The sequence below is a fragment of the Leptosomus discolor genome, chromosome Z (genome assembly GCF_034619465.1).
Source record: "Leptosomus discolor isolate bLepDis1 chromosome Z, bLepDis1.hap2, whole genome shotgun sequence".
NCBI lineage: Eukaryota > Metazoa > Chordata > Aves > Leptosomiformes > Leptosomidae > Leptosomus > Leptosomus discolor.
In genome coordinates, this window is record NC_141419.1 from 17,239,997 (window position 1) to 17,265,705 (window position 25,709).

General features: G+C 43.9%; 1 protein-coding gene across 1 annotated transcript in view; it reads left to right on the plus strand.

The window, feature by feature from the left end:
• Positions 1-5,614: 5,614 nt before the first annotated feature.
• Positions 5,615-25,709, plus strand: part of GRIN3A (glutamate ionotropic receptor NMDA type subunit 3A) — a 70,473-nt gene continuing 50,378 nt past the window's right edge. Inside the window, exon 1 of the mRNA XM_009949482.2 lies at positions 5,615-6,313. Within this exon, the coding sequence (XP_009947784.2) occupies positions 5,615-6,313 (699 nt within the window). The remainder of the gene's footprint in view (positions 6,314-25,709) is intronic.

Below are 25,709 nucleotides of genomic sequence, written 5' to 3' on the forward strand. Positions count from 1 at the left end.
CTCTTCTTGCTCAATAGCTCCCTATGGATACTGGGAAAACACATAACTGGCATACAGCTGGTGCTTTTTGGGTAGAGATTAAAGGCCCCTGGACAGATCTTTCCTGTACCTTCAGGTTTGGAGTAGCCAGACAGCTCTTTCCTGTGCAGCTGGCTCCAGCCGAGTTTGACTCCAAGACTCAAGAGGGAGACTACATTCAGCCAACCCCCGGATTCACAGATAACCATCTGCCTAAACTGAGGGTCTTCTAAAGGCTTTCTGTGCCACCTACCATGACGCTGTAAGCAGCACTGAGGCCATTCCTATCTACAGGAGTTGCTTTCATCACCATCATATTAACTATGAACGAGCAACACAGGAGATGTGACAACAAAGACAACTCAAAAAAAACCTACAGGCAGGTAGTTATAGCCAGAGGCTTAGTACTCAACTGAGTAATTACGGTGCTTCTCTGTTAGTTGTAGCTCTGCCCAGAATTAATGTATCTCAAAGGTGAGAACAATGGGGAGCATTATAAAAGGACCAGCAATGAGAAAAACATGACTAAGTTTCAAATTCAAAATATATGGCATGAACAAAACATGTGGCAAGCGGGGATCTCATAAAGGTCTTACGGCTACTTGTTTAGGAAGATATACACCACCACCTCACACAAGGAGCAATAAAAACAATGGATCAGGGTGCTCACATTAACATAGAGAACAGTGCTTTCACCCGGAACTAAACTCTTCCTTCCTCATTCTGGCAATGGAAACAGGTCTCACAGTGAGAGTATACAGACAGCATTACACAGTTCCAGTGGTGGAAAGAAGCTGTGACTGAATATGAGCCACTTTTTTTTTTTTTCCATTTATAGGTAGCTGGAATGTCAAGAGATCTTCCTTTGGTAGCATCAGTTCCAAAGAGGAGACCACTAAAATCAGAGGGGCTGTGTACCACTGTCTGGCAGTGTTACAAGATGTCCTACCTGCTCTTCTATCCAAAAGGGACCAAAGATATCAAGTTGTTCTCTGTATGTTTTCCTCATTGACTCTTTGAGCATCCTCTGACAGTATCAGAGTTTGTTTGGATTTATACTGCCAGAAGCAAGAGTTTTGCTTAGGGAGCAAGAACTGTCTCAGCCTCTTTTCTGAGGCAGTAAAGTAGCACATAGCTCTCACAGGTGAAAATCAATTTGACTTCAAAGCTGTTGTTCAGATTCGACACCAGGCCTGCCCACAGTACGATATTTGTAGGCACAGGTCTGGAGTAGCCAGTGCACTGTTGAATCACACCAAACAGTACTACAGCGACGTGAAATTTTTCAAACATAATACCCAGCTTAACATTCTTAATGCAGTTTGAGATATCTGAGAGCATTTGCAAATGTATTCTGGCTGGAAAAAGAGTGTGGAGGACAAAAAGTAAGGAACATCCAGACAACCTTTTTTTTTTTTCCTTGAAATGGCAATTCAAATGAAAAGCAATTTGAAATGTTTGAAACTGCATTTAGACAAATTGGGGCATGTAAATAGAAACAAAATATTTTATTTCTAGTGAATGAAAGAATTAATTCTACCTGAACGCTTTATTTTTCCCTAACCCTCATTTTTCAGTGATGATTATGAAAGGCAAAAAAAAAAATTGATTCCAGGCTGACCCAAAATAAATCCCTCATGCTCTCCAAGGCTAAAGAGTGAGTGGTACCCAGCATTTCAGCTAGTGACTCAGGCATTTTGGAAAATGTGAACGGCTAAAAAAGAAGCAGATGAGCGTGAATTTAAGCAATCTGGCTACCACGCTCTAGAAAGCCCAAAGAGCTTCTCTCTCAGAGCAAAGAGAGCAGAGCAACACAGACACGAATGGGAGGACAGCAATAACCAACTTCCAAACACGCTAAGTTGCTCAGAGAGAACAAGCCTTGCAGAAAGTCTCTGTGATACACACAGGACAAGATTTCTGCAGCTCAGGAAGCAAACAAATCAACCCTACTTCAAAGAAATGACAACGAGCCAAGCAAGTGGAAAGAGCAGTAAGAGAAATACAGGCGGTGATTTTAACCACATTTCCCTACTGCATTTTTCGTTTCTGAAGGGTTTTCACTACCTTTAACTGTGATGCTCAGCCTCCGATCAAGGATGAACAGTTTCTGTGGTCACCATTCCCCAGTAATCAATGCCACCAGCATTGCTGTACTCATGGTTACCCAAGGTGACAACCAATGCAGAAGACGTCCACCCACTTGCCTGGATCTGACTGGTCTTACTTCAGTTGAATATTTAACACAGGAGAGGAGCAGAGTGGACATTACTACCGCAGCAACCACCATGAGAAAGGGAAAAGGCGGGGGAGGAGAGTAGAAAGCATCCAGTCCTTTGGTTGAAGATGGAAAAAAGCCAAGAATCTCTCAAAGAGTTTATTCTGCCAGCAGCTGTGGCAAAGGGTTTGCAGTGTTGCTAAAAAGCAGGGTGCAATGGACACACAGCAGTCTGCAATTCTTTTGTTACACTAAACCAACTGTGCTGTTTTCCACATGCATATATATTCAAATAAAGCAGAGAAATTAATAACACAATTTCCCAATTGTTACATGTATACGCTTCACTGTGGTTTATATCCTTTTTCAGATAATTTTCTAAAAACACTCCAGCCTCTCTCAGAGCAGCTCTTAGTGATTTAAATTTCTTCTTAAAAAAGAACAGTGTTTAAGCATTTTAGTATATCAGGGGTGTTGTAGGGAACTTTATTAACAGGAATATTTGAGCAAAGACTAAAAGTAAACACAAATTGCAAAGAAGACAAATTTATAATTTGTTGTTATAAATAATAAAGCTGAAAAGACAGTTTAAAGAGCTAGAGCCATTCGAGGCAAAATTATTACATCGCCTGGGTAGTTTGCCTGCTGTGTACAGTTCAGGTTTCTAACTACGACCACTCACTATGACTTGCTCAAAATTGAGCTCCAGACCAGGAATTATTTACAGCAGCAGTCCCAAGAGTGGCAGTGCATGATCACCAAAAAGAGCAGAGATTGCAATCTGGTCATAGACTGTCCACAAATGAAAAAAACAAAAGATTGAGACACGAAATTATTTCCCTTTATTGACTAATTTCTTGTGTAATTTTCAGAGCTGTCTCAATGATAAGTTTGATCACATTTTCTGAAACACTTGCTTTTTTCAAACTAGTGTCATCTATGCCCTAAAACCAGAGAAAGATCCACTCGTATAATGAAGCTTCAAATGAATGACAATTTAGGGCTGTCTGTTAAGACATGGAAGAGTAATCATTTCTTATAAAAATAATTCCCACATGAAAACTAGTAATTACTTGACTGCACAGCAAAGAAGTTAATGCTTACCAGGTTTCTCCAAACCTGACAAAAAAGATGCAAATACAGCAACACCTCTAGAGCTGTACAGATCTGAAGTGAGCTCATTCTTACAACCTGAAAGCTAACTTCTGTGGTTTCGCCAGAAAAAAAAAAAAAAAAAAAAAAAAAAAAAAATAACCCACAAAACATTTTTCTCTGCACTGTGTGAAATTTACCGTATTCAGTGTCAGTTCTCCCAGACCACAATTTCTTAGTCCTGTCAGAGAAGACTTTGAATACCTGTGTTAATTCATCCATTCCATCCAAAAAAAAAAAAAAATGAGGAAAAGGGACAGGAGGAACCTGGGTTGATCAGAGAAGGAGATACCAAGAAATAAACTGTGATAAGACTAGAAGAAAAAGGTAGAAGAAAAGGGGAAATAGGAAATTGTTATTAACCCTTAAACGTAGTATTAGCTCACCTTTACATGTAGCAGGTGGTATAGTCAGTCTTGGCCTACAGACCACCATCCTGCCATTTGTAGTTCTCGACCTAGGAATCAATTTTGCAACCACATATCAATTTAGAGAGAGAACTAGGAGAGAAACACTAGCTTTGCAGATCATTTGGAAGACAGTGGGCAGGTGAGTGTGATAAGGTGCTAACATGATGGAGATAAGGATACAAGAGACAAAGAAATATCAGCACAGCTGCACAACAAGACCTTACTTTGAAGCCTCTGTACACCTCTAGTGACTTCCCCTCAAGAGAGATGAATTTAAATCAGAGAACAGGCAGTTCAGACCTGTTGGAGGGTAGTGAACACCTCTTTTTTACAGCATGATGAAAAGTGTTACCTTCTACACAGATTTTTGTACATACCAAATGAAGAAAAAGAAAGGGACAGGAGTCCCACAGGCAGAAAATACATTGAAGCCTCTGGGCGTCCCCCGTGTGAGTAGGCAGCCTGCACCTGGCAGCTGGGGAGAGCCGTGAGATTATTTCCCCTCTGATGGACAACATGACTGCGCGAGCTCGATCCTCCAGGAGCTCCTGGAGATCGATCACGGAGCAAAGACACAACTCTCAGCACGTCGGTGCCCCAGTCGGAGTATTAGCGTCTCAGACGTAAGGTTAGCGCGGCTTCCGACTGCCCAGTATTAAAGCCAATTACAAGGACGGGACTTTCCACAGCCCCTTGCAGACATGCACACCAGCGCCCATCTCTGCTCTGCCCTGTTTTCTCTTAGGATAAGAGTGTTCTATCATTAAAGCCATTTTAGGAAGCGACCATGGCTTGCTGAGTAGGGATCTCGGGTCCCACATGTCGAAAACCGACTCCGTTTGAAGCAGCAGCTCGTAAGACAGGCATCGAGCGCTCCCAGCGCTGGCTGTCCCGACGAGCACGCTGCGGCGCAGAGGAGAGACTCGCTTTCCCCCAGCCGAGAGGGCGCGGGGAGCCCCCCGTCGCGGCCTGCATCCCCTCTGGCTATGGAGCAGCCTGGGGTCTCTTCTGGTCGCCGGAAAACTGTTTTTCTCCGGCGCTGGGCTGGGAGAGAGCCCCGCAACAGTACCCCCGCAGAGGTTTCTGTCGGGGCTGTCCTGGGACCCTTCCGCGGGGTAACAAGCAGGCGGCATGGAGGGAGCGGACGATCCCCCGAAAATCCTCCTTCCTCCCCCGGGCGGCCCGCGGGGGCGGCAGCGACTACAAGTCCCGGCTGCCCGGGGAGGAGCCGATGCGGGGCTGCCGCTCGCCGTCCTTCCCGGTGGGAGCGCAGCGCAGCCCAGCGACCGCCCGCAGCCCTGCCGGCAGCGACCGCCCGGCAACTTTTCTCGCCTCCGGAGCCGGGCAGCGGAGTGCACCGAGGGCTGCGGAGGGGAGCCGAGCTGGAAAAGGGAACCTTGCAGCGGAGCCGGGCAGGGGGCCTTGCGAGGGAGCCGGGGACGCGAGTCGGCTGCAGCAGAGGCTGCGGAGGGGAGCCGGGCAGGGGAGCGTGCGGTGGGCTGGGACAGGGGAGCCGGGAGGGCAGCCTTGCAAAGACCCGGGCTGCGGAGGCGAGCCGGGCAGGGCAGCCTCGCAGGGGTGCCTCTCGCTCCGCCCAGGGCAGCCGGCTGGAGGAGCCGGGCAGGGGCGCCGCCGGCGGCGGCTGCGGGGGGGCGGCGCGGGGTGCCGCCCCGCGGCCGGACCGCTCCAGCCCCGCGGGCCCCTGGGGGGCGGGCCGGGGGCCGAGCACCCCCCCCTCCAGCCCCGGGACGTGGGCGCGACGGCCCCATGGGCGGTGGAGGGGGCGGCTCTGCGCGGGAGCCGCACGCCGCGGCTGATGCCAGTGCCGATCGCCCGCGGGGCGGCTGAGGCGGGGGCCGGGGGAGGCGGCGGGCGTCTCCCGGCCATGTGGCGGCCGGGGGTGCGCGGGCTCCTGGGCCGGGCGTGCCTGCTACTGCTGCCGCCCTGCGCCCTAGTGCTGGCGGCGGTGCCCGGCTCCGCGTCCCACCCGCAGCCCTGCCAGATCCTACGGCGCATCGGGCACACCGTCAGGGTGGGGGCCACCCACCTGCAGCCCCGCGCCGCCGCCTGGCCTGGGGAGGCGGCGGGCGGGCGGCGGGCAGGGGGCAGCCGCGAGGGGGTGAGCGCCGCGGGGCCGCGGGGCCGGCGGCCGGGGAGCGGCGGGGAGCGGCGGCCGCCCCCGTCGCCGCGGGACGCGCTGCTGCTGGCCGTGGCGAACCTCAACGGCGTGACCGGGCTGCTGCCCTACAACCTGTCCCTGGAGGTGGTGATGGCGATCGAGGCGGGGCTGGGCGACCTGCCCCTCTTCCCCTTCTCTTCCCCCAGCGCCTCCTGGAGCAACGACCCCGTCTCCTTCCTGCAGAGCCTCTGCCACACCGTGGTGGTGCAGGGGGTCTCCGCCATCCTCGCCTTCCCGCAGAGCCGCGGTGAGATGCTGGAGCTGGACTTCATCTCGGCGGCGCTGCGCATCCCCGTGGTCAGCATCGTGCTGGGCGAGTTCCCCCGGCGGAGCCCGGTAAGGCGCCAGGGGGGACGAGGGGCAGCGGGCAGGGCTTCCCCCGCACAGCGGCAGGGCAGCGCGGTGCCCCCCGCGCAGGCGGCACCCGCCCCGCACCCCCCGGGTACCCTGCGGGGAAGGATCGGGGTCCGGCCGGCTTCCGGCGGGGAACGGCCGTAGGAGCCGGCCGGCGGTCGGGATGGGGAAGGACACTGCCCGAGTGCTGCCCGGAGGGAAGCGCTCTGTCTCCGGGGCCGCCGGAATCGGTGGTTTTGGTCTTTCCTTCTTCTTGCATCCTCTCCCGTGTTGGCCCTTGATCCCACCCCAGACGTGGAGGGGGACGAGCATCCTCTCCGTGGCAGGGTAGATCTCGGCGCAAAGCTAATTGTGAACCCGGAGTCATATGCCACGTTAAATTGTAGAGTTGAGAGGAGAAAGGCAGTCTAGGACGGGTGAGAAGCTGCTTTTCTGAGGGTCCTTACCTTTGCTTTTGGAGGAGGACACGCTTTGCAGACCAAAAAAAAAGGTTGTTAGAACAAAGGGGAAAAAAAGGGCTAAAACCAGCATTCAGGGTGTTCATTTATTATTACTGGTCTTAATGTTGTGCACTGTTTGTGTGTGGGCACGGCAGATTGCTCACCAGATGATGCTTCTCAGGGAAGTTGTTCACTGTAACTTGGCTTTGCATTGAGCTATCTAAAGCATTAGGATTTTCTTTACTTGTAGTTCACGTATCGCTCCTAAACCAGACTTTTGCTAAATCAAACTGCCTAACTAAAATCTGTGTCTGTGTAGCTAAAATAGTAGAAACTAAATTCAGTGTGTTTGACTGTCGTAGGCACAAATGGTAGTAGTATCCATGGGGAGCTAAACTTTATAACCTACAGAGATGGCAACTTAGCGTTACACACTCTGGAAAAAGGTGATAGTTCAATGTTTTGCAAACATGTGTTTGATGCCAGTAGTCATCTTCAGGCAAAAGAGCTGGAAGAAAATGCTCTCTTCACTGTGGCCCATGTAAGGGATGTGAGTAAAATGGCAGAAGCTGCCATTTAAGTACCCAGGAGAAATAGTTGTTTTGTATAAAAAGAGATGGCTCAGCTTTGCTCTGAAAATGTAATAAGAAAAGAAAAAAGATTACCAACCAAATTTGCTTTGCAGAAGCAAATACAAAACCCAGCCTGGATCACTGCTAGACTTCTATAATTTTTTGGTTTAGATTGTGACAGAAAATGAAGGAAAAGAAAGTCTGTGCTAGGCAGCTCCTAGTCTGTAATTGAAAGTGTGACTGCTGTATGCTGGTCAGAACTCAGCTACTTTTCTCTACCTCAGCAAAACTCTTGTAACTCACGTTTCTGCATATTTATGCAGAAACTCAGGGGTAACTGATGCCACCCAGTGCTGCTATTGATGTGCGTTTGGTGCCAATAGCATCCAAGTTTGCTCAGTTACATCTACTAGCCTTGCAGCTACACTTGCAGTTGTGCTGGAGTCAGCAGCCAAAGCTCCCTGAAGACCACATCCTGAACCCAGCATCTCCTTGCTCTGTCTGTTAAAATCAGAATTATTTTCTCTTCTGTGCCAGATGGGTCTAAGTTCATCCAAAGCTGCCTGAGGACATAAGATGCCTTAAACGCATGTAGCAGAGGGCTGAAGTCATTGCTCCTTTCCACAGATTTCACAGCTCCTGCTTAACTTTCACATTGTTCTCAGTGGCAAGCCAACTGGATCAATCTGTCCAAATCAGTACTTTGTTCTTAAGCAGATATTTAAGTGTCATTGACTTCAGTGACAGTGAAACCAATGCCTGACGTTGAACCTGTGCTGAATAGAGTTGGGTTTTTTTCAGCTGAGCTAAAAAAATTACTCTTCAAATCTCTGTGGATTTAAAAAAAATCTCAACCTTACTGAAAGGCCAGCAGGTAATATATTAGTCTCTTAAGATTGGCTTGGAGGGCCTGACATCTTTCTGAAGACTCTTTTTTCATACCTCCACATAATAAACACCATTTTAAGGCTAACACTGGAGTCAGTGCTCCAGCAGCATTACCTTGCACACTTAACTGGTGTGACAGGATTTCCAGAAGCTTTTTGGGAGCCCCAGAGATGTTGGCCTCAGCAGCCTCTGGTGTCTTACTATCTGCTCCAACCAGGGATTTTGTGTCACTGACAGAGCCATGCCAGCAGGGGCATGAAATGAACATACCATGGACCTCTCAGCTTAATGGCTGTAGAGCTGCAGACTGGCCGCTTCTAGTGACTGGCAGTTTTAAAGGAAGCAAGTGTAAATGACGTCTTTGTAGGAGAATCAGATTTTGCTGGTAGGCACAGCATGCCGTTTTTCAGAGAAGAAAAGTCAGGAAGAAAAGACTGAGACCTAACCCTGCTTTCTGAAGTGTGAAGCATTGGCCTCCCTGGGGTCACCCTTCCCACTGATACTTTGGCAGAGCGATCCTCCCTCTATCCAAAACACCACTGCAGCACACCTTAGGGGGGCAGGAACAGAGGCAGATCCAAAACCTGTTTGCCCGTGAAGAGCGTTTCCCACTGTCTGCCATATGAGGAGCACGGGAAACATACTAACAAACTTGACATTTGCTAGATGCTGTCTCAAGCTGCTTTTCCTCAGCATTCAGAATTTTTGTTAGGATGGTTTTAAGGTACTAATTTTCCACATTACTCCAGGATAGGAATGTACATATACAAAACTTGTACCACTGCTGAACGTCAACATTATTACTTCATACAGAAGTTTATAATAAACAGATATTCACTGTAATTGAAAAGCATGTGGATCTTTGAGCAAATCTTTCCTAACATTGCAAAGAGCAGTCCTTAACATGAACAGGAAGATAAGGATCCAGAACTGAAGTATGTTTCAATAATGCTGGCTGTTGCCTCTGTGAGGTTTGATGATACACTTCAAACGTGTAACATTAAGAGGAAATCCACGAGTTATACAGCTGGGCAGCTACAGTCAGTTGGATACCTAGAGTGTTTTCAAAAGTTCTGGGGTTGTTCAAGCATCTAAAAGTCTGTTTCTCATGAAGTTGTACTCTCCATAAGTTAAAAAAAAAAAAAAGCAAACACTCTTCCCCCATGACAATTAACAATCACAAGACAACAGCCATCACAAAGTGTGGTACAGCATTTGTTGTCTCACAAGCAACAGCATTTGCCAGAGGTTCAGGATTGTGTGTGGCAAAACACACACGTGGCTTCAAGGGGTGCTACACAGAGTGAAATGTGACATACTTTCTTGATTTTCACTTGTATATGTGATTTAATGACTGACGTATACTGACCAATATATATAAATCCAGATGACGTTGTGCCCTGCAAAAAGCTGATTACTTTCAGAGTTTACTGTTGCTCCTGTAAATTTTCACACTTTCGTAATCAATTTAACACTGTCGTTCGGCAAGCAGAAAACACTGGATATCTTTACAACTCACACAAATGCAAATTGCACTGAAGCTTTGACAGCTCATTATTGTGGAGACAGCTGCTCATGGGCACTGTTGCCATTGAGGCAAGGCTTGTCACATTAGGTATGTTTATATGAAGAAAACCACTTTATTTTCATTCCAAGACTGCCAATGTCGTTAATAATTTTCCCAGGGATTGAACAGGGATAAGATCCAGGGAGCATGAACCATAAATAAATACAGTGATATCACTTCTAGTACTATAGTTCAGAGCTGAGAGTCTGGGAAGAATAGTCCATAATATCCATTTTATAGGTGGTACTATCAGAAACACAGGGGAGATTATGTTTGCAGCAGCATTCTCTGAAGTTCAGAACTTAGGGAGTATTTTCAGTGGGTTTCAGATTAATCAGTAGCTTTGAAGTCTTTTAACATGAAAAGGAATCTTCTCAGAACAACAAAAGAGAATAAAGTAAATCTGAATCATCAGTCCCTGCATAGCCAGTCCATGGTTTATATGGTTTCCTGAGGAACTGGAGTTGCAGCACCACTGATTACTGCTATGACTTCAGAGAGGGTCAAAAGAATAAATCAGTTAGTTTTAGGTTAAACAGTAAGTTTCCTGGTGAAGTAGCAAGCTCAGCCTCAGAACAGGTGCTGTAAAAAGAAACTGACAGTTAACATTTAAATTTCAGAGAATTAAGCTTTCTTTTGAAAACAGCTTTATAGTTTATATATATCAAACCACCCTGGGTGAGGAATTACACATCTTTCCCTTTTGGAAGTAGCCAGGAATACCACTATGTGTATGGTATCCTCAGAAGTCATAACTGACCTGCAAGACACTAGCTATACAGAGCGCCAATGAGGGCAGGCAGAAATTACAGCAAGGCAATGGAGATGTGGAAAAGCTGCTGTCTAACTAAATGCCCAAAGACACTTTTTTTCCCCTCCTTTACGCCAGAATTGTATTTTTGCAGGAAAGCAGTTTTGATCAGCCAAAAAAAAAAAAAAATTCAGAAAAATCTGATTTTCCAGGAGAGACTGCAAAATACATGCTCAGCTGCAGGCTCTGGTAGTTGAGACTGTCCCTGCTAATCTCTCTGAGTCCAAGTGCTGAAGTTTGTAATAGCTACTGTGTAGATTAAGAATATGTATTCAATCTTTCCCTGTGATCACCAACCCTCCGCACCTCACACTGCATAAGTAGTATGGCACATACCTTTTGTGCACTTCAAGAGGGTTTGTGAGAGGTGCCCTGAGGGAAGAAAGGATGGAAATTGAAAGGAGGTGCAAACAAGTGTTCAACTGCTTCTCTTTCAGCTAAAGGTCCCTGTGCAGTTTTGCTCATAGTGAGCTTTTGAAACTCACACAATTTAGGCCACTGATCTGCTATAAAGTGAGAGTCCTTTTGCCTTGCCAGATAATGTAAAAAAGCTTTGTGTAACTGACAGTTTTTCTCTGCAGCCGGGTATCCTGTAGAGTCATTAATTCTTTCAAATACAGATTTCAGAGGCATAGCTGATCTTTTACTGGCAGCATTGTGGTCCTAGCGTCATGTGAGAGGTCTCCTCGTTGTAAGAGTCCTCTGTTAAAAAGCAATTATGCAGTATTTACTAACTAATCCAGTCTCCTACAGCTCACATGCTTTTCCCCAATATCATACATTGTCTTCAGGTTGTTACTTTGAGAATGGTTTTACTTGTGGTCCTGTGCTGTGTTGGACATTGTCGACTGTGAGAGTACCATGGTTTTCATAGTTCACTTGTGTTGTCAGCTGAAGATAATGTATCTGTTACCTTTAAGCTGATAAATGATGTGTGTTGAAGGGAAAGGAATCCTTGTTTATGTTCCTGTCCGTAGTCAGAAAGCCCTCAAGTTTTGTGAAAGTGATGTTGGCATCACATTTGGGAGTTGTATTGGCACCTTCTGTATTTCTGCAGTTTTTCACCTTGGTTAATGCTCAGGGTCTGTTTTCCCTGTGTGTTGCGTGCTGGATAATACAATGTCATCTTTGTCCCCGAAGCTGTCAGAGTCGTAATAAACACTATCTAAAAGATGGCTAAAGCCATCTGATCATGTAAAACAGAACATGTAGCGTGCCTACCCATGGGGACTTCTTTAAGGATAGTTCCTCTGTCAGCAAGCTTTGCATACTCAAGCATGGGACAATGACAAGAAAAAAAGAACCTGTCTCTTTATTCCAGTTAGTGTTTACGGAGGATTCAGTTCATCATGTCTGCAAAAGATCCTTTTTCAGAATGCAGGAAAGTGGTGAGAGTGTTTTTACTCTCAGTTCTCTCCTCTGGATCCTTAGTTTTAACATCCCATTGAAACAGAAGGAGCCAGAACTCTGCTGGGGTGAACTTTTCCAAGTAGCATCTTTCAGTGCTATCTCTAACTCCCCTCCTTTGGAAGAAAACCTCTCAGAAACTCATTGAATTTGCTGTCCTGTCACTGGGCTATTGAAATTAAGGGGCCTTGCAGCTTAGAATATTTTAGCATGGTGTATGGTAAATATATATGACACTTTGAGGTATGAGAATGTATTCTTTTCCCAGGTGTTTTGTTGCTTATGGAGGGGCAAATTTTTGAGATGAAAAAATGGTTTCAAGCATATTAGTTGAAGACTTGGAAGTTGTTTGTAATTATAAAATGTTATTTAGTATTACTTACCACCCAAGTCTCAGTGAAATCATACAGCAGGCTTCTTTCTTCAGCTACCCTAAGTTTCTTCAACAGTTAGCTTCAATAGCATTAAGGTGTTCCTATTTTATAGTCTTTGCAATTTGCTTTTGCAGCTTGGTTTGCACAACCACCATTCACAGCGTTATTCACCGTTCATAATTTTCTGTACATTTTTTTTTTCCTGGCAATTATTGTTTAAGGAGAGTTGGACATGCCACAGTTTGAATGTCTGCTTATTTCAAAGTTAGGCGGATAAAAGTACTGCCAACTTTTGAAACTGGATAGTGCAGCATTATTTGAAATACATACACTAGAGATTCTTAGTTTGAGTGGCCTGAAGTCAACAGTGAGCAATCTACCTAAAATACAGCAAGGGGTTGTGGCCCAGCTTTAGAATGTGCACGGTCTATAATTATTTAAGGTATCCAACTTTGGGAATCGTTATATAAAATTATGCCAGTGATCCCTTTGTTCTTGAAGTACATCCAGTTCTATCAAGTTCTATCAAATCACTTAGTCAACTTTATAAATTCTATTGTATTTTCAGTTGTATCAGTTCCATTTGAAAAGGGTGGTGAAGAATTAAGGTTTGGGAAGGGGGTGGAGAGAAGGTGATTCATGTAGTTAAATACTATACCAGTAGATATTTCCCACCTAAATGGAAATCAAGTATCTATATTGAATTGATATGAAAACTCAAAAGCAAAGATACGTGCTTTCTAGTTTGATGTGCATTTGTTTATTAGTCTCCTACATTGCTGTACTTATGATATCATACAAGATTCTGGGGAAAATAACTGAGCTTGCTAGTAACTAAATTTTCTTGTTCCTTATCCTGTGCTGTTGCTCTTAGGAGTTAACATTGAACTCAGTACCATACGTGATGTTTTCTGTGTTTTTTGCTGTTCTGGGTGTTCACAAAACAATGTCTTCCTCACTGAATAGCCTAGACGAGGTCTGTCATCATAGACTGCACAAACTCATGTTGATAATGAGCAATTAAACTATGACAGGGTTAAATTGTTGATTATTGCTTTAGTGGATGACATGCATTATCAAAAGAAACGACAAAGAACACTTAACTTTATTCACTAAGTAAAAAATTAAAATTTGGCCAAAAAAGACAAATTTAAAGACAATTCACTAGCGGACACTATATAAATACAAAAGTTATGGTACCAAACAGATTATTAACAAAGAAAACACTCTCTAGAAATGTCAGTTGAGGTGTTCAGTATAACTTCCCCCAAGAATTTGTCCACAGATTCAAAGAAAGCAGCTCATCTTTCTACTAAAACAGAAGCAGAGCTATGGATATTACAAAACAGCCAAGGATCTTGTCATGCTGTATGTTATTCAATTCAATGCTCACAATGAAATTCAAAGACTTACTTACAAATGTTCTCATCTAGGGTATAGTTAATGAGTTGTTTACTATTTAAACCCATTAAATACTGGAAACTCACAGTATTAGAACTTTAGGCTATATTGGATTTAGTTAGAGGCTTAAGCCATCAAGTAAAATGTTTATCTTGTGTTCTCTTTGTGGCTAAGGGAGCTGGAGTTGTTTAGCCTGGAGAAGAGGAGGCTGAGGGGAGACCTTATCGATCTCTACAACTACCTGAAAGGAGGTTGTAGTGAGGCGGGGGTCAATCTCTTCTCCCAAGGGGCAAGTGATAGGACAAGAGGAAATGGCCTCAGGTTGTGGCAGGGGAGGTTTAGATTGGACATTAGGAAAAATTTCTTCACCGAAAGAGTGATCAAACATTGGAACAGGCTGCCCAGGGAAGTGGTTGAGTCACCATCCCTGGAGATATTTAAAAGATGTGTAGATGTGGTGCTTAGGGACATGGTTTAGTGTTAGGTTGGCACTTGGTGGTGGACTTGGCAGTGTTAGGTTAATGGTTGGGCTCAATGATCTTAAAGGTCTTTTCCAACCTAAAGAATCTATGATGTTGTGATTTTTTTAGTGTGAAAGAAATCCAGGCATAGCATGGCTAGAAGTTACGTATTGTAATTAGTAGAAAACTGGGCATAGCATGGCTAGAAATTACGTATTGTAATTAGCAGAAAACTGGAAAAAGCACAATTTCATTTTAAAACTTAGGTTTGTCTTTCAAAGAAGAATCAGGCTGTAAATCCATGTTTCTGTAGGTCTTACTGAAGGGCTTTTAAAGATGGGAAGGATGATCTTTTCAGTTTTATTGAGCAAGAGCATACTCCGGATCTCACTACGATACCAGTAGCTATCCGTTGCAGTTTGTTTTGAATAGCCCAAACAGGCCAGAGAACAGAGAGGCAAGAAAACAAGAAAAGGAAGAAAGGAAATTAAAAACGTAAATGTCAGTGACACAGAGAGTAAGAAGGAGAAAATAAACTGAATTGAGAAAAAAAAAAAAAATAAGCAGAGCCCTTCTCTGCCTCATTATTTTTTGTGATTCCAGAAGCATAAAAACAATAGAACTGATTTTTATATGAAAGCACTGTACAGAGAGCTGGGATCACCAAGCACAGGGCAAAGCAGCTTGCCCGAGTCAGGGTTGAATTAGCAGGGCTGTCTTGAGCCCTGGCTAAGGACGGTTACTTGTAGTGAGTAGTGCTTCCCAAAAAATAGTGCAGACCTCTTGGGAAACTGCTAAGCCAATGTCTAGGAAGCTGTGAAAGGAACAGGGAGTAGATCAAAGGTAGATAGCAGTTTATTGCTGCTGCCGGAGGGGCTTCTTGCTAAGGATGTGAGGACTTGGTGTGGGCAGGTGTAATTAGTGGAAGCCTCTTTTCTTCCTTGATGCTGAGAATTGCAGGAAGAGAGATGCACCTGGGCATCCCCTGGACAGTGTCCCACCTGGGGTCAGACATCTGATCAGCATTTCAGAGCACCAGCAGACAGACCAAGGTCACTTGAACACACGTGGCATCATACCAATAGGTACCCAAAAGGGATTTCCTAATAAATGGGGGCAAGTTCACGCACAGTGGCTTTAGGATTGCAGCTTTGGACATCAGCAACTGTTACTTACTTCTGGTCTGGCCCTGAAGGTCTCCACATTTTCCCAAGTACCCTGTCAGTCAGCCAAATTGGTTCTCACCACCATGAGGAGAGGATGTGCGGATGATGGAAGTAACAGCAGAACTGGGAGAAAGATTTAAGCTTGAGCAGGCAGCAGGGACAGATGATTCATTTATTAAGGGAGTCACACTCGAGCAAAGTCATTTGTGCAAGGGACTCCTCGTGAGTGTGACTAAGAAGTTCACAATCTGGCCACAAGTGCTTCAAAGCTTCACTTAGTCACATCAATCTACTGACATTGCTCTTAGTAATTATGGAACAGCTACATGAAGAACCGAGGATGGACTTGACTGCATGGCATACCACAAACCACAGTAAAGCACAGTAGTTGTTACGTGCCACCTTTGCAGGGCATTGCAACCGAATGTTTATGTGCAGCTGGCCTTAGGACTGGGTTTTGGCTGTAGACAGGGTTTCAAAACCTCTCTTCAGGCTTGATGGTCGACCTCAGTCCTGAGCTTACTGTATCATTTCCCCACAGCATAGTACAATACAGCCATTCACGAGCATCTTGCTATTGTGTTGATATAAGCAGAGGGCATGTGTGTGCCGCTGCCATGCTAAGCAGCCATCCCTGTCCCTGCGAGGTACGTGCGTGCATGATCAGCCAGTTGAGAGATGATGCTGAACCTCTCGGGTGTGCCCTGCTGCACGGAGTCTCCCTTGCAACTGACTGCACCCTTGTAGGAGTGGTGAGCTGGGAGAGCCCTCAGGAGCTCACTGGAAGGTTTCCACTTGGCACTGGTTTGAAAAGATCTGGTGTGCAGCATGCTGGCTAATTAACTTTTTTTCTGAAATGTTTCAGTCACCTGAATCTGCATGGCTGCAGACAGCAGAGGGAGGTGGAGAATGAGGGGGAAAAGAGTGAACGTGAATGCAAGTGCACCCTCAGCTTCCACTAAAGCGCAGTAAACGGGGAAATTACTGTGAGTGTTTCATTGTGTTATTATATAGGAGAAATCAAATGCTGGGGAATTCAGATGCAGGCATCATTTTTTCCTTTTCTTGCTACAGTATTTTTATTACTTCACCAGCTTTGATCTGTGATGATAGTTTCCAAAACCTGTTTTACAGTGCGGAAAGTATTTGAAATGTGTTATAAAAATCTATGAATATGCTGCACAGGCATATTTTAAACTCTTAGTATTTCCTTAAAGGCGTGCTATTCCACTTCCAGCTTTTTTAAGACTGTGAAGGAAATGATAGCCATGCTGTTCATAAGACGTTTTTTGCAAGGCTTTCTAACTTAAGACAGAGTTAAAAGACAAGATAGATCTTTAAGGACAAACTGAGATTTTAAAAATTAAGTTTTGCATTTGTTGCAAGGAAGCAAGTATTAGACATAGCAATTAATAGCCAGAAAGAACGGCTGTATTATACACCAGGCTCTCTCAATGATGCTACTGATAAAGCAGTTATATTACATTCATTGTAATAGCGTACTCACTGAGACTGGCTTAAAAAGAACTTTAATTTGCAGATCAGATGAAAAGTCAGTATTGTAAGTTCACAGTTTGATAATTTTCCGGTGCTATTTTAGATGAAAGCCTAATTATTTATCACTTTCTCAGCATGTAAAACTCACTCATATGTATCAGTTAAACAGCTCTCTGTATGAGAACAGTGTTTTTTAAGAATTTACTGTACTCAATGTAAGCATCAGAACGTGGCAAAAATAGATCTAACCTTTACTTGGAGCTGATAGCTTCCCTTCTTCGAGTGTACTGGAACTGTTTTAGCTGTGATTTACATTTTCTTGGTACGATAATACTGTGGAGTTTATTTTACTCCTACATTGGAAAGGCAACAAGGTAAATGTGCTTGGGTTTGCTCTGTTGAAACTACGTGTGGTAGGTGATAAACTGTAGAGCTCCGAGTGGACAATATTCCATAACAGCCTTGAGGCAAACGTAGCTAAATAGTTAAAGCAAAAAGCATTGATTATTTTTGGTTTAACCTTTGAGACCTGAAATCTTCAGACGTCATTGCACCATGTTGCTCTTGCCAAACAGGAGTTTCCAGGAGCTCATTCTTATTTCCAGAGTACAAGATCAAGCAACCCTTTAAAGGAAGTCTCTGCTTTTCTGCCATCTGTCTTTCCCCAGTGATCCAGCAAGCATGCAGCCTGCACCAGTAGTAACATTTAGTGATGTTTCCTTGCGCCAGGACCGCAGAAGGAGGTGCTGAGGTGCCAGTTCTGCAAAACCAATTATACTGCCTGGTGGGCAGGCAAACGATCTTCTGCTGTTACCAGCTACCTTCCAACCACACAGAGGGGCATCTCATGCCAGACTCCCATTGGTGTCTATAAAATTGTCTGCTGCAAAGCTAATGAGGGAAAAATGATAAAACATGGCATCAGTGTTTGTTCCTCAGAGATTCAGGAGGAAAAAAGCCCACCTATTAATCGCCTCTTCAAAAGTTCATATCTCAACATATCAGTATAGAAATAGGCTGGTTAGGTTGGTACAGTTAACAATACTCTTGTGGCCTCTGATTAGGAATCTTGCATCAGCAGTCAACACAGGGAAGCCAAAATGATGATTATTCAGTCACCCTTATGATCATCTTTTTATACACATGAATTATTTACCTAGTACAGGGTACTTACGCACTTGTTAATTAAAACCTGCTCTTTTTTTCATTCAGTTATACCCCTAAGATCTCTTTAGAGCCTGTAATCCTTCTAAAGACATTTATTTCACATTCATTATGCCATATTTTGTTTAATGTTATCTTTCATTGTATAAATAGAAAATCCTTCAATGCAATATACCTGTGGGAAAGGATCCCTTCACCCTGAAAATTTCTTATGAGAGAGGTGGCTGATTGGTCTGTTTTGAATATTGATGGCCAAAATCACCAGGAACCCTCAATTTTTTTTCAGCTACACCATTTTCTATGTCCTCTTCCGTTTTCAGTTGTGGCATGCTCATTTCACCCTTTCTTGGTCTTGCCGATCGGTCTTTGTTCTGAGGTCCTGTCTTCCACTGTAGGATAATACAGATCCTAAATTAACAGAGTCTTGACTCCAGAAAAAGACCGCAAGGCTCTATTGTGATACAAATGATCAGCAACATAAATTGCTCATCACTCGCTGTTCATCACATTCTCTGAAGAGTACCAAAAATAAGACACTTATTTATAAATAGCTCAGCCTGCTAGATTCCAGTTAAACTCAATTTCGTATCTTCCCACCATTTTGACAGTGCATATAAATATGTAACATGTAGTTATGTGGAAGTTATCTGTGCTGCAATGTCCTCCTTGGGCATTCACAGCCCTTACAGGTTTACAGCAAAAGAATAATTTGCAAATTGAGACCTGTGGTGGGCTGCAACGTGCCACAAGTTTAGCATAAGAAAGATGGTTCACTTGATAGAGAATGAGATCTTGTTGCCCAGAATCATACTGCTTTTGTATTCCTCACCAGAAGTATACTTTAAGAGGAAAACCAAGTGAGAATTCACAGCGAATAATATATCTGGTAATCACAGACATTATTTTCTTCCTGAAATTTCTGGAACAAGCATGAACAATATAAGCATTAAGAATAACTGTATTCCATACCCTTCCAAAAAAATTATGAAAGTGCTTCCTTTTACTTTGCTGGCTTTGAATAGGGACCAGCTTAAGATATGTTTTTGGTCATTTGGCTAAGCCGCATGATTTTTTTTTTTTCTTCCAATCTGAGAAACACAGGAATTGGAGATATATGTGGAAGCTGGAACTTGCAAGTACTGCAAGTGTTTGGTTTGCTGTTCATTTTCTATGAGCATTTGTCCTAGTGTAATTTGATTACTGGAATGTTCATGAAAAGCATATGTTGAGGAGAACAAGAACAGCTGAAGCGAATCATTTCATTCATGTGAATATCTATGTGTTGTTTCTGATGCAATTACCATCATTAAAAAAAAAACCAAACTAATATATTAAGACTTCCTGTTCATTTAAGCATGGTATGGCTTTGCATGGATGAGGAACTAGTCCAACAGGATCTGTGGCTTGTTGCTGCAATATTAAAACGATAGTCATAATTGAACTTAACGCTTCTGTCAACTTTAGCCTTTAATTTTACCTGACTTTGCTTTATTTTAACCAGAGAGTTCCCTTTACTTAAAAATCTATAGAAAGTCGTTCACTGACTAAAATCCGTATTATGCCAGCACTATAAGAGCAAATGCATGTCTTCAGAGAGTCATACGAAATTATTACAATCTTGTTAGAGAATAATAAGCAGCAAAATAGCTTATTATTGTCAGTAAGAGAGGGAGGAATGAGTACACAGTCTGACCATTGAACAAGGGACTCAAATGGGAAGATCAGTCTTCAACACTGTTACGGGAAAATACACTTCCATGGGGAAGTTCAGCTGAATTCCCTTGCTTTGTCAGAAGTTTCCTCTGGAAGGTTAGAAGTTGTCCAAGGCTGTCAAAATCAGCAGGAACCTGTCACCTATCTGTAAGTGAAGTGCTGAGTCTGCGTGCAGTTTGACCACTGCCCAATGTAACAACGATATGGGCGCCATTGGAGCTGTTGTGTGGTGCTGTGGCATCTGTCCTTTTTAGGAGTACTAGCGGTGAGAGAAGGAAACAGCAAACTCAGAGAGCAAGTTGCCTGCTGTGCACAAAATACTTTTTTACAGAGGTCTTCATTTGACCTGAGGGGTGCTTCCAGTCACACAGCATGGGCCAGGAGACTAGTGCTGCCCTCCTGGTGGGTAATTCCCCTTGCCTTCACCGTGAGCTTAGAGGGTGTTTTTCCAGCAGCCTTCGCACCTCTTTGCCTGGTGTCCCACCACCATCCACAGGTTCACCATCTGCATGTGTGTCATCAGTATGCCTAAGCATGTATAAAAGCTTCAGTCATTTTAAGAGTGGTCTCCAAACGTTGTTTACCTTTCAGAAAAGAACAGCAAACCTTTCACAGAAGATCCTGCTTTCTACCAGTGTCTCTCTCCCTTTTATTCTCACAGCTGGCTGGCTGTTTCACTCCAGTTTATTAATAATGCATCCTGGTGTTCTGCCTGGTATCTGGTAAAGGGTTTTAAGCAGGGAATTTTACAGAATATTTCCGTTCCCTTGCTTAGGCAGAGCAGTGCAGCCTGCATGTTGATGCAAAATACCAAAGCAGTATCACAACAAAACTCAAAGCTTATGGTTTTTCACCTTCCTTAGTTCCATCCCAGGTCACTGAAATGTGTAGAAGTATAATTTATCTTTTGAAAAACTGATCAAGACTTGCATTCAAGTGCTAGCATCATGTAAATAGAGAAAACTGAAATGGGGAAAGAAAAAACATCTATTCTTACTTCTTCAGTGAATATATGTTTTTTGTGATTTTTTGTTACAGGTTCTCTGTCCCTGAAGCAGTACTGCTTCCTGCAGACAGAGGAAGCAGCTTTGATCATGTATGTTCTTGCCAAACTCGTAGGAGCGGTGGTCTGTCATCCCTTCCTTTCAGGTTGTCTGAGGGAATTAGATACTCCTCTGCAACACTTGCTGTTGTTCAGGGAGTTAAAGAGAATCACGGCACTAGAAATAGTCGATGTGAATTTCTCGTCCCCAGGCTTGGTTCACCAGACTCTGCAAGTCATAGCAGATTATTTGCATGGAGATGGATAGATGCAAATATCTTCCTGAGATTAGTGAGAGACCATGCTTTTGTATTTTATTACAAGCGCTTATCCATGTTAAACTCCCAGGGCATGCTGGATTTTTGCTGGTTCTTACCCTCTCCTTTAGGAGGATACAATCACCCACTCAAGAAGCAGAAATAGTGCATGACTAACTATGTCACGGAACAAATGATTAACACTTAAGTAGTTTGTGCTAGCTGTTTGCAGACAATCCACGTGCCAACAATTATGCTGAAGCAATTTTGTGAATACCTAACTCAGTGTATTTTGCATAACTCAAGACTGGCTCCCGGATCATTAAATTCATAACTTCTGTCTTGTTTGTTAAGTTGATAAATGTCATTATTTCTTCTAGTCCGTGGAACTGGTAGTGCTAGACTTGACTGTGATATTGGTCTGTAACACTGGACTGGTGAAGGCTGTAGGAAGTATGGTGGCTCTGATGAACGAGGTGTCGCTCAAAATGATTTACAGCTGCTGTGCTTTAAGAGTTTGTAAGCCACGAATTGCAGAGGAGGGCAGTCGTATGCATGCAGATCCATTAATACATCTGTTGCTTTTGGATTTTCAGCTATGCAAATAAAGGTGGTTTTCCCCAGCTGCACCCAGCCTACCCACAGAGAGCTTGGTTTGGCTGTCCAACTGTGTCAAAATGCTCGTGGAGTTCATTATCAGGAGCTGAAGGCTTCTTGATCTGTTGTGGTCACTCATCAGTCATCTGCTGACATCACAGCCAAAGGGCTGACCTAGAGAGAGCATAGCATTCGTAAGCAACATCACATGGGCCGGGGCAGGAAGAGCTGAGCTGTGTGGAAGAAAAAAATGCCTCATGTCTGTAGGAAGCTCAATCACAGACAACTTGTTTATTGATTCGTTTGGTTCAGAGAATTTGAGAGCATTTTGACTGACAGAAATATGCAGTCCTAGCAGATCCTAAAGCACAAAGCTCTTAAAAAATAAATTAAATACCCACCATACTTGAGTAATTGGTGCCTTGCAATGAGTGTAGTGGTTTTCAGCTGTCACAGAATTGTGCAAACCCTACATAACTTTAAGGAGGAGATGCATTGGTTTATAAGAGGGGAATACAGAGGCAGTGGAAATTTAAAGGAGTTGCAGCAGAAAGGTAGACAGCATCAAAAAGAAAACTAGATTTGTAAAGGCCTTTCCCCTCATTTCCATGCTGCAAAGCATTCTTCCCATCAATAACATCCAGCCTGTTAAATTGTTGTTGTTACTTTCATTACTTTCTCATAAACTAAGCTGACCCCTGTTAACCTGTCACAAGATTTTTCCCTTTTCACCTCAAGAAACATAAGTTAGCAATGCAAGTAAGTTTTTGCATAAATAGGTAGGATAAAGAACTTCATTTACAGTGAATATGTACTTCCATCACAACAGTTTGTCCAGCTACTCCTCACTAGTTTTTTTTCTGCAAGGGTAAAAGGCATATTGAACCAAAGGTGTTGCTGGTAAGAGCAGTATGCTGAGTTGTTTTTGTCCATATGCTATTGAGTTTCTCATTAACAAGGAAAGATCTTGTATTTCTTTGATGCAGTATGGATTTCCAAATTTTTTTCAACTCTATGTGGCTTATGCAGCTCTCCAGCCTCACCAGCGGTGCAGTGCTGGCCTCTGCTGCAGAGTTTTTCCCTGGGTTGTGCGTTAAGCTCCAGTGGCCCAATGAAAAGGGAGGGAAGGCTGTAAAACAAAAAGCTCGCTCTTTATGGTAGAGCTGATGCACCTGGGCAGTTGTTGGGGTCCATTGCCACCAGCAGTGATTTGTCTGTGTGGTGCTTTTATGCAATTTCACGAGGAAAGGGATCTACAAGGGACGGCTGACTAGCTTCTCCTGTTGGTGTGATACTGAGGCCAACTGCACTTGCCATAGGCAGAGCCGAAGGAAAAGGGAATTACATTTATTTGGCCAGTCAGACAGCAATACAAATCTTCAGTACAGCCAGTTGGTCCCATCAAGCGTGGCATGCTGTTTTTCCCAGTGTGCATGGTCACATACCCATTTTCGATCTGTGCCCACTATCACCTACTACATACATATGGATGGACACATTGCTTAAAGCCTATGAAGTATCAGTAACCACTGCTCCACCAAGTCCAAATGCAGTACGAACGAGAGTTCAATAAGTATAATTCATATTTCATAGTGATTTACAAGTTCTGTACAATCACTTAATTGTTGGTCTAAATGTCCATGCTAGGCGCAGAGTAAAAGAAAACCTGGTAGCCGTAATCTGTGCAAATGTTTTTGCATAGTAAAGAGGTGGTGGTATTGTGTGTTTTCTGTCAAACATTCAGATGAGAGCGGAAGACTGAGTCACAACTAGGAGCTATAAATGTTCACCCAATGATCTTGCACATTGTAAATCAAAGGGTGAAACCAGCATGGGTGGTGATTTTTGATACATTCTGCCAAGCCTCACCATAATACTTGCTGTAAACCACTTTCTGCTCTGTGAAGTACCTACTACAGTAAGGTTTCATCTCATGACTCTCTACCCAGGACTTTTGGAATACAATGAATAATCAGTAAGTGGCTTATCCACATAAAACCAATGAGAAAATCACAGTATCCAAATGCTTCCCGCCGTGGGGTCCTGGTGAGGCAGGTTACCAGTGGGATGGGTGACATTGGCCTGGAAGGACAGACCAGTGCATTGTGAGTAGTGTAATGGTACAAATGTCCAAATTATTTAACAATAACGCATAAAATAAATGGCTGTTTTTTACTTTCCACATTGCTTTATCTATTGAGGCAGCTATGTCTAGCATGGGAAAGAACAGGAGATTTGAGCCCTAGATTCTGCTTCTGGCAAAATCTTGGTATGTTCTCCAATACGTGTGACTTAACCTCTTTTTTTTTTTTTTTTTTCCCCCTCTGATCCCAGCCTGTGTAAAAGGGTGTGAAATATTTATCTTGCTGTAAGTCATAAGATGGACAGAGAGCCATTTCACAAAGGAGCGAGAAGCCTGGCCCTGCTGCGGTGGTGATCTGTACCTGCCCAGGGCACTGTGGAAGGGGTTATCCCCATTTTACAGAGGGGGGTTTGCTTGCAGAGGGTACACAAGACAAGCAAGGATTTCAAACTGGATCACTCTGTTTCTATGTTTGACAGCTAGCCAGGGCTGCCTCCTACTACTCCTCCTCCTCTTCCTCCTCTTCCTTCTCCCTCTGTGCCTTGGTAACAGGCTCTGTGCAGTCACACAGTTTTGTGGGTAGTTGCTATACACTTCATTGGAAACTGGGGGATAGGTGCCTCCTCATTACAGGATCATGCCTTAATTTGTGTTTTGCATGCAATTTGCAAACACTGCCACAAAAGTTGTAAATTGTACAGATGTCTTTGCTTTTGTTTTTTTGTTGTTGTTTGTGTTTTTAATGACAATCTAGTAATTCAGGATTCGGAAGGAAAAATGGGGAGCAGTGATTAAAACATTTTCAGTGAATATAAGCCACTGGGCTTTGCTGCATTTTCAAGATTCATATTCTTGTCTTCTGTTGAAAGATAGTAGATCTGCAGCCAAGGAGCTAACAAACATCACACCTCCTAGTTTTATTTATTTTTCCCTTCTGCAGCAGCTGCTGGTGTTGAGCGGCACTTATCCTTGATCTGTTTCTTATGCAAACAAGCTGCCTTCTGCTGAGGAAAGCTTTACTGCCTGGCACAATTAGTGAAAGGTGCCCAGCAAGGCGAGAATGCTAATACAGGATGAGACTATAGATACTAGCTCCTATCCCGGCAGGTGGGGGTGCAGCATCGTGGACTTTGAGTAGGGAGCAACTGGAACTTCATGGGCACTCGGGATTGCATGACCTGGTGTCGGGTCCCCCTTGTCAGCTCCCTGCCCCACCACGTGCAGAGTGTATTTGTTGTTAAAAAGAGGTGTTTGATTTTTTTAACTTTTTTTAACCTGCTCACCTGAGAGCCAGTTGTAACTCTTCTTTCCAATTTCTCATCTTTCTAATTAAGTCTTGGTGTATGAAATAAGAAACCTCAAGTGGAGATGTTTGAATTCTGTTTCTGATTTTAAGCCAAGCCAGGACACACAAGAATTCACCTTAGAGCCATGATTTAAATGTCTAGCCTCAGAAAGATGAACTACTAACTTAATCTACCCTGGCCTCATTTAGTAGCATTAAGAGATCAGTCTTTGCAAGCTTAATTCTCGGCTTTCTTTCATATGAAAAATCAATATAGAGCAAAATGCACCTGTAGGTAGAATTAATCCTGTGGAATATGCCTGGAGCAAGGCCCAGCAGAAAAGGATGCGATGATGAACTGGTGCTGGCTTTCTGAGGAACAGGACACATGTTGGCATTAATTTCTCACACTGTATATTGCCACATGCAGCTATCATTTCAGTGACTGCTGCATGCATAACTTCATGCAGCACAGCCCGTGGGTATTCTTCCAACAGGCAGGGTCCCATAGAGGCAAAGAAGCTAACTTGGTCACTAGTCATTGACCTTGAGGAGCAGCATCCAGTGCCCTGCAAGGGAGTCGCACAGCAGCCAGGTCTGTCCTGTGCCTGGAAGTGCTGCCTGCAGCAGAACAGCCCTGCACACCATGTCCT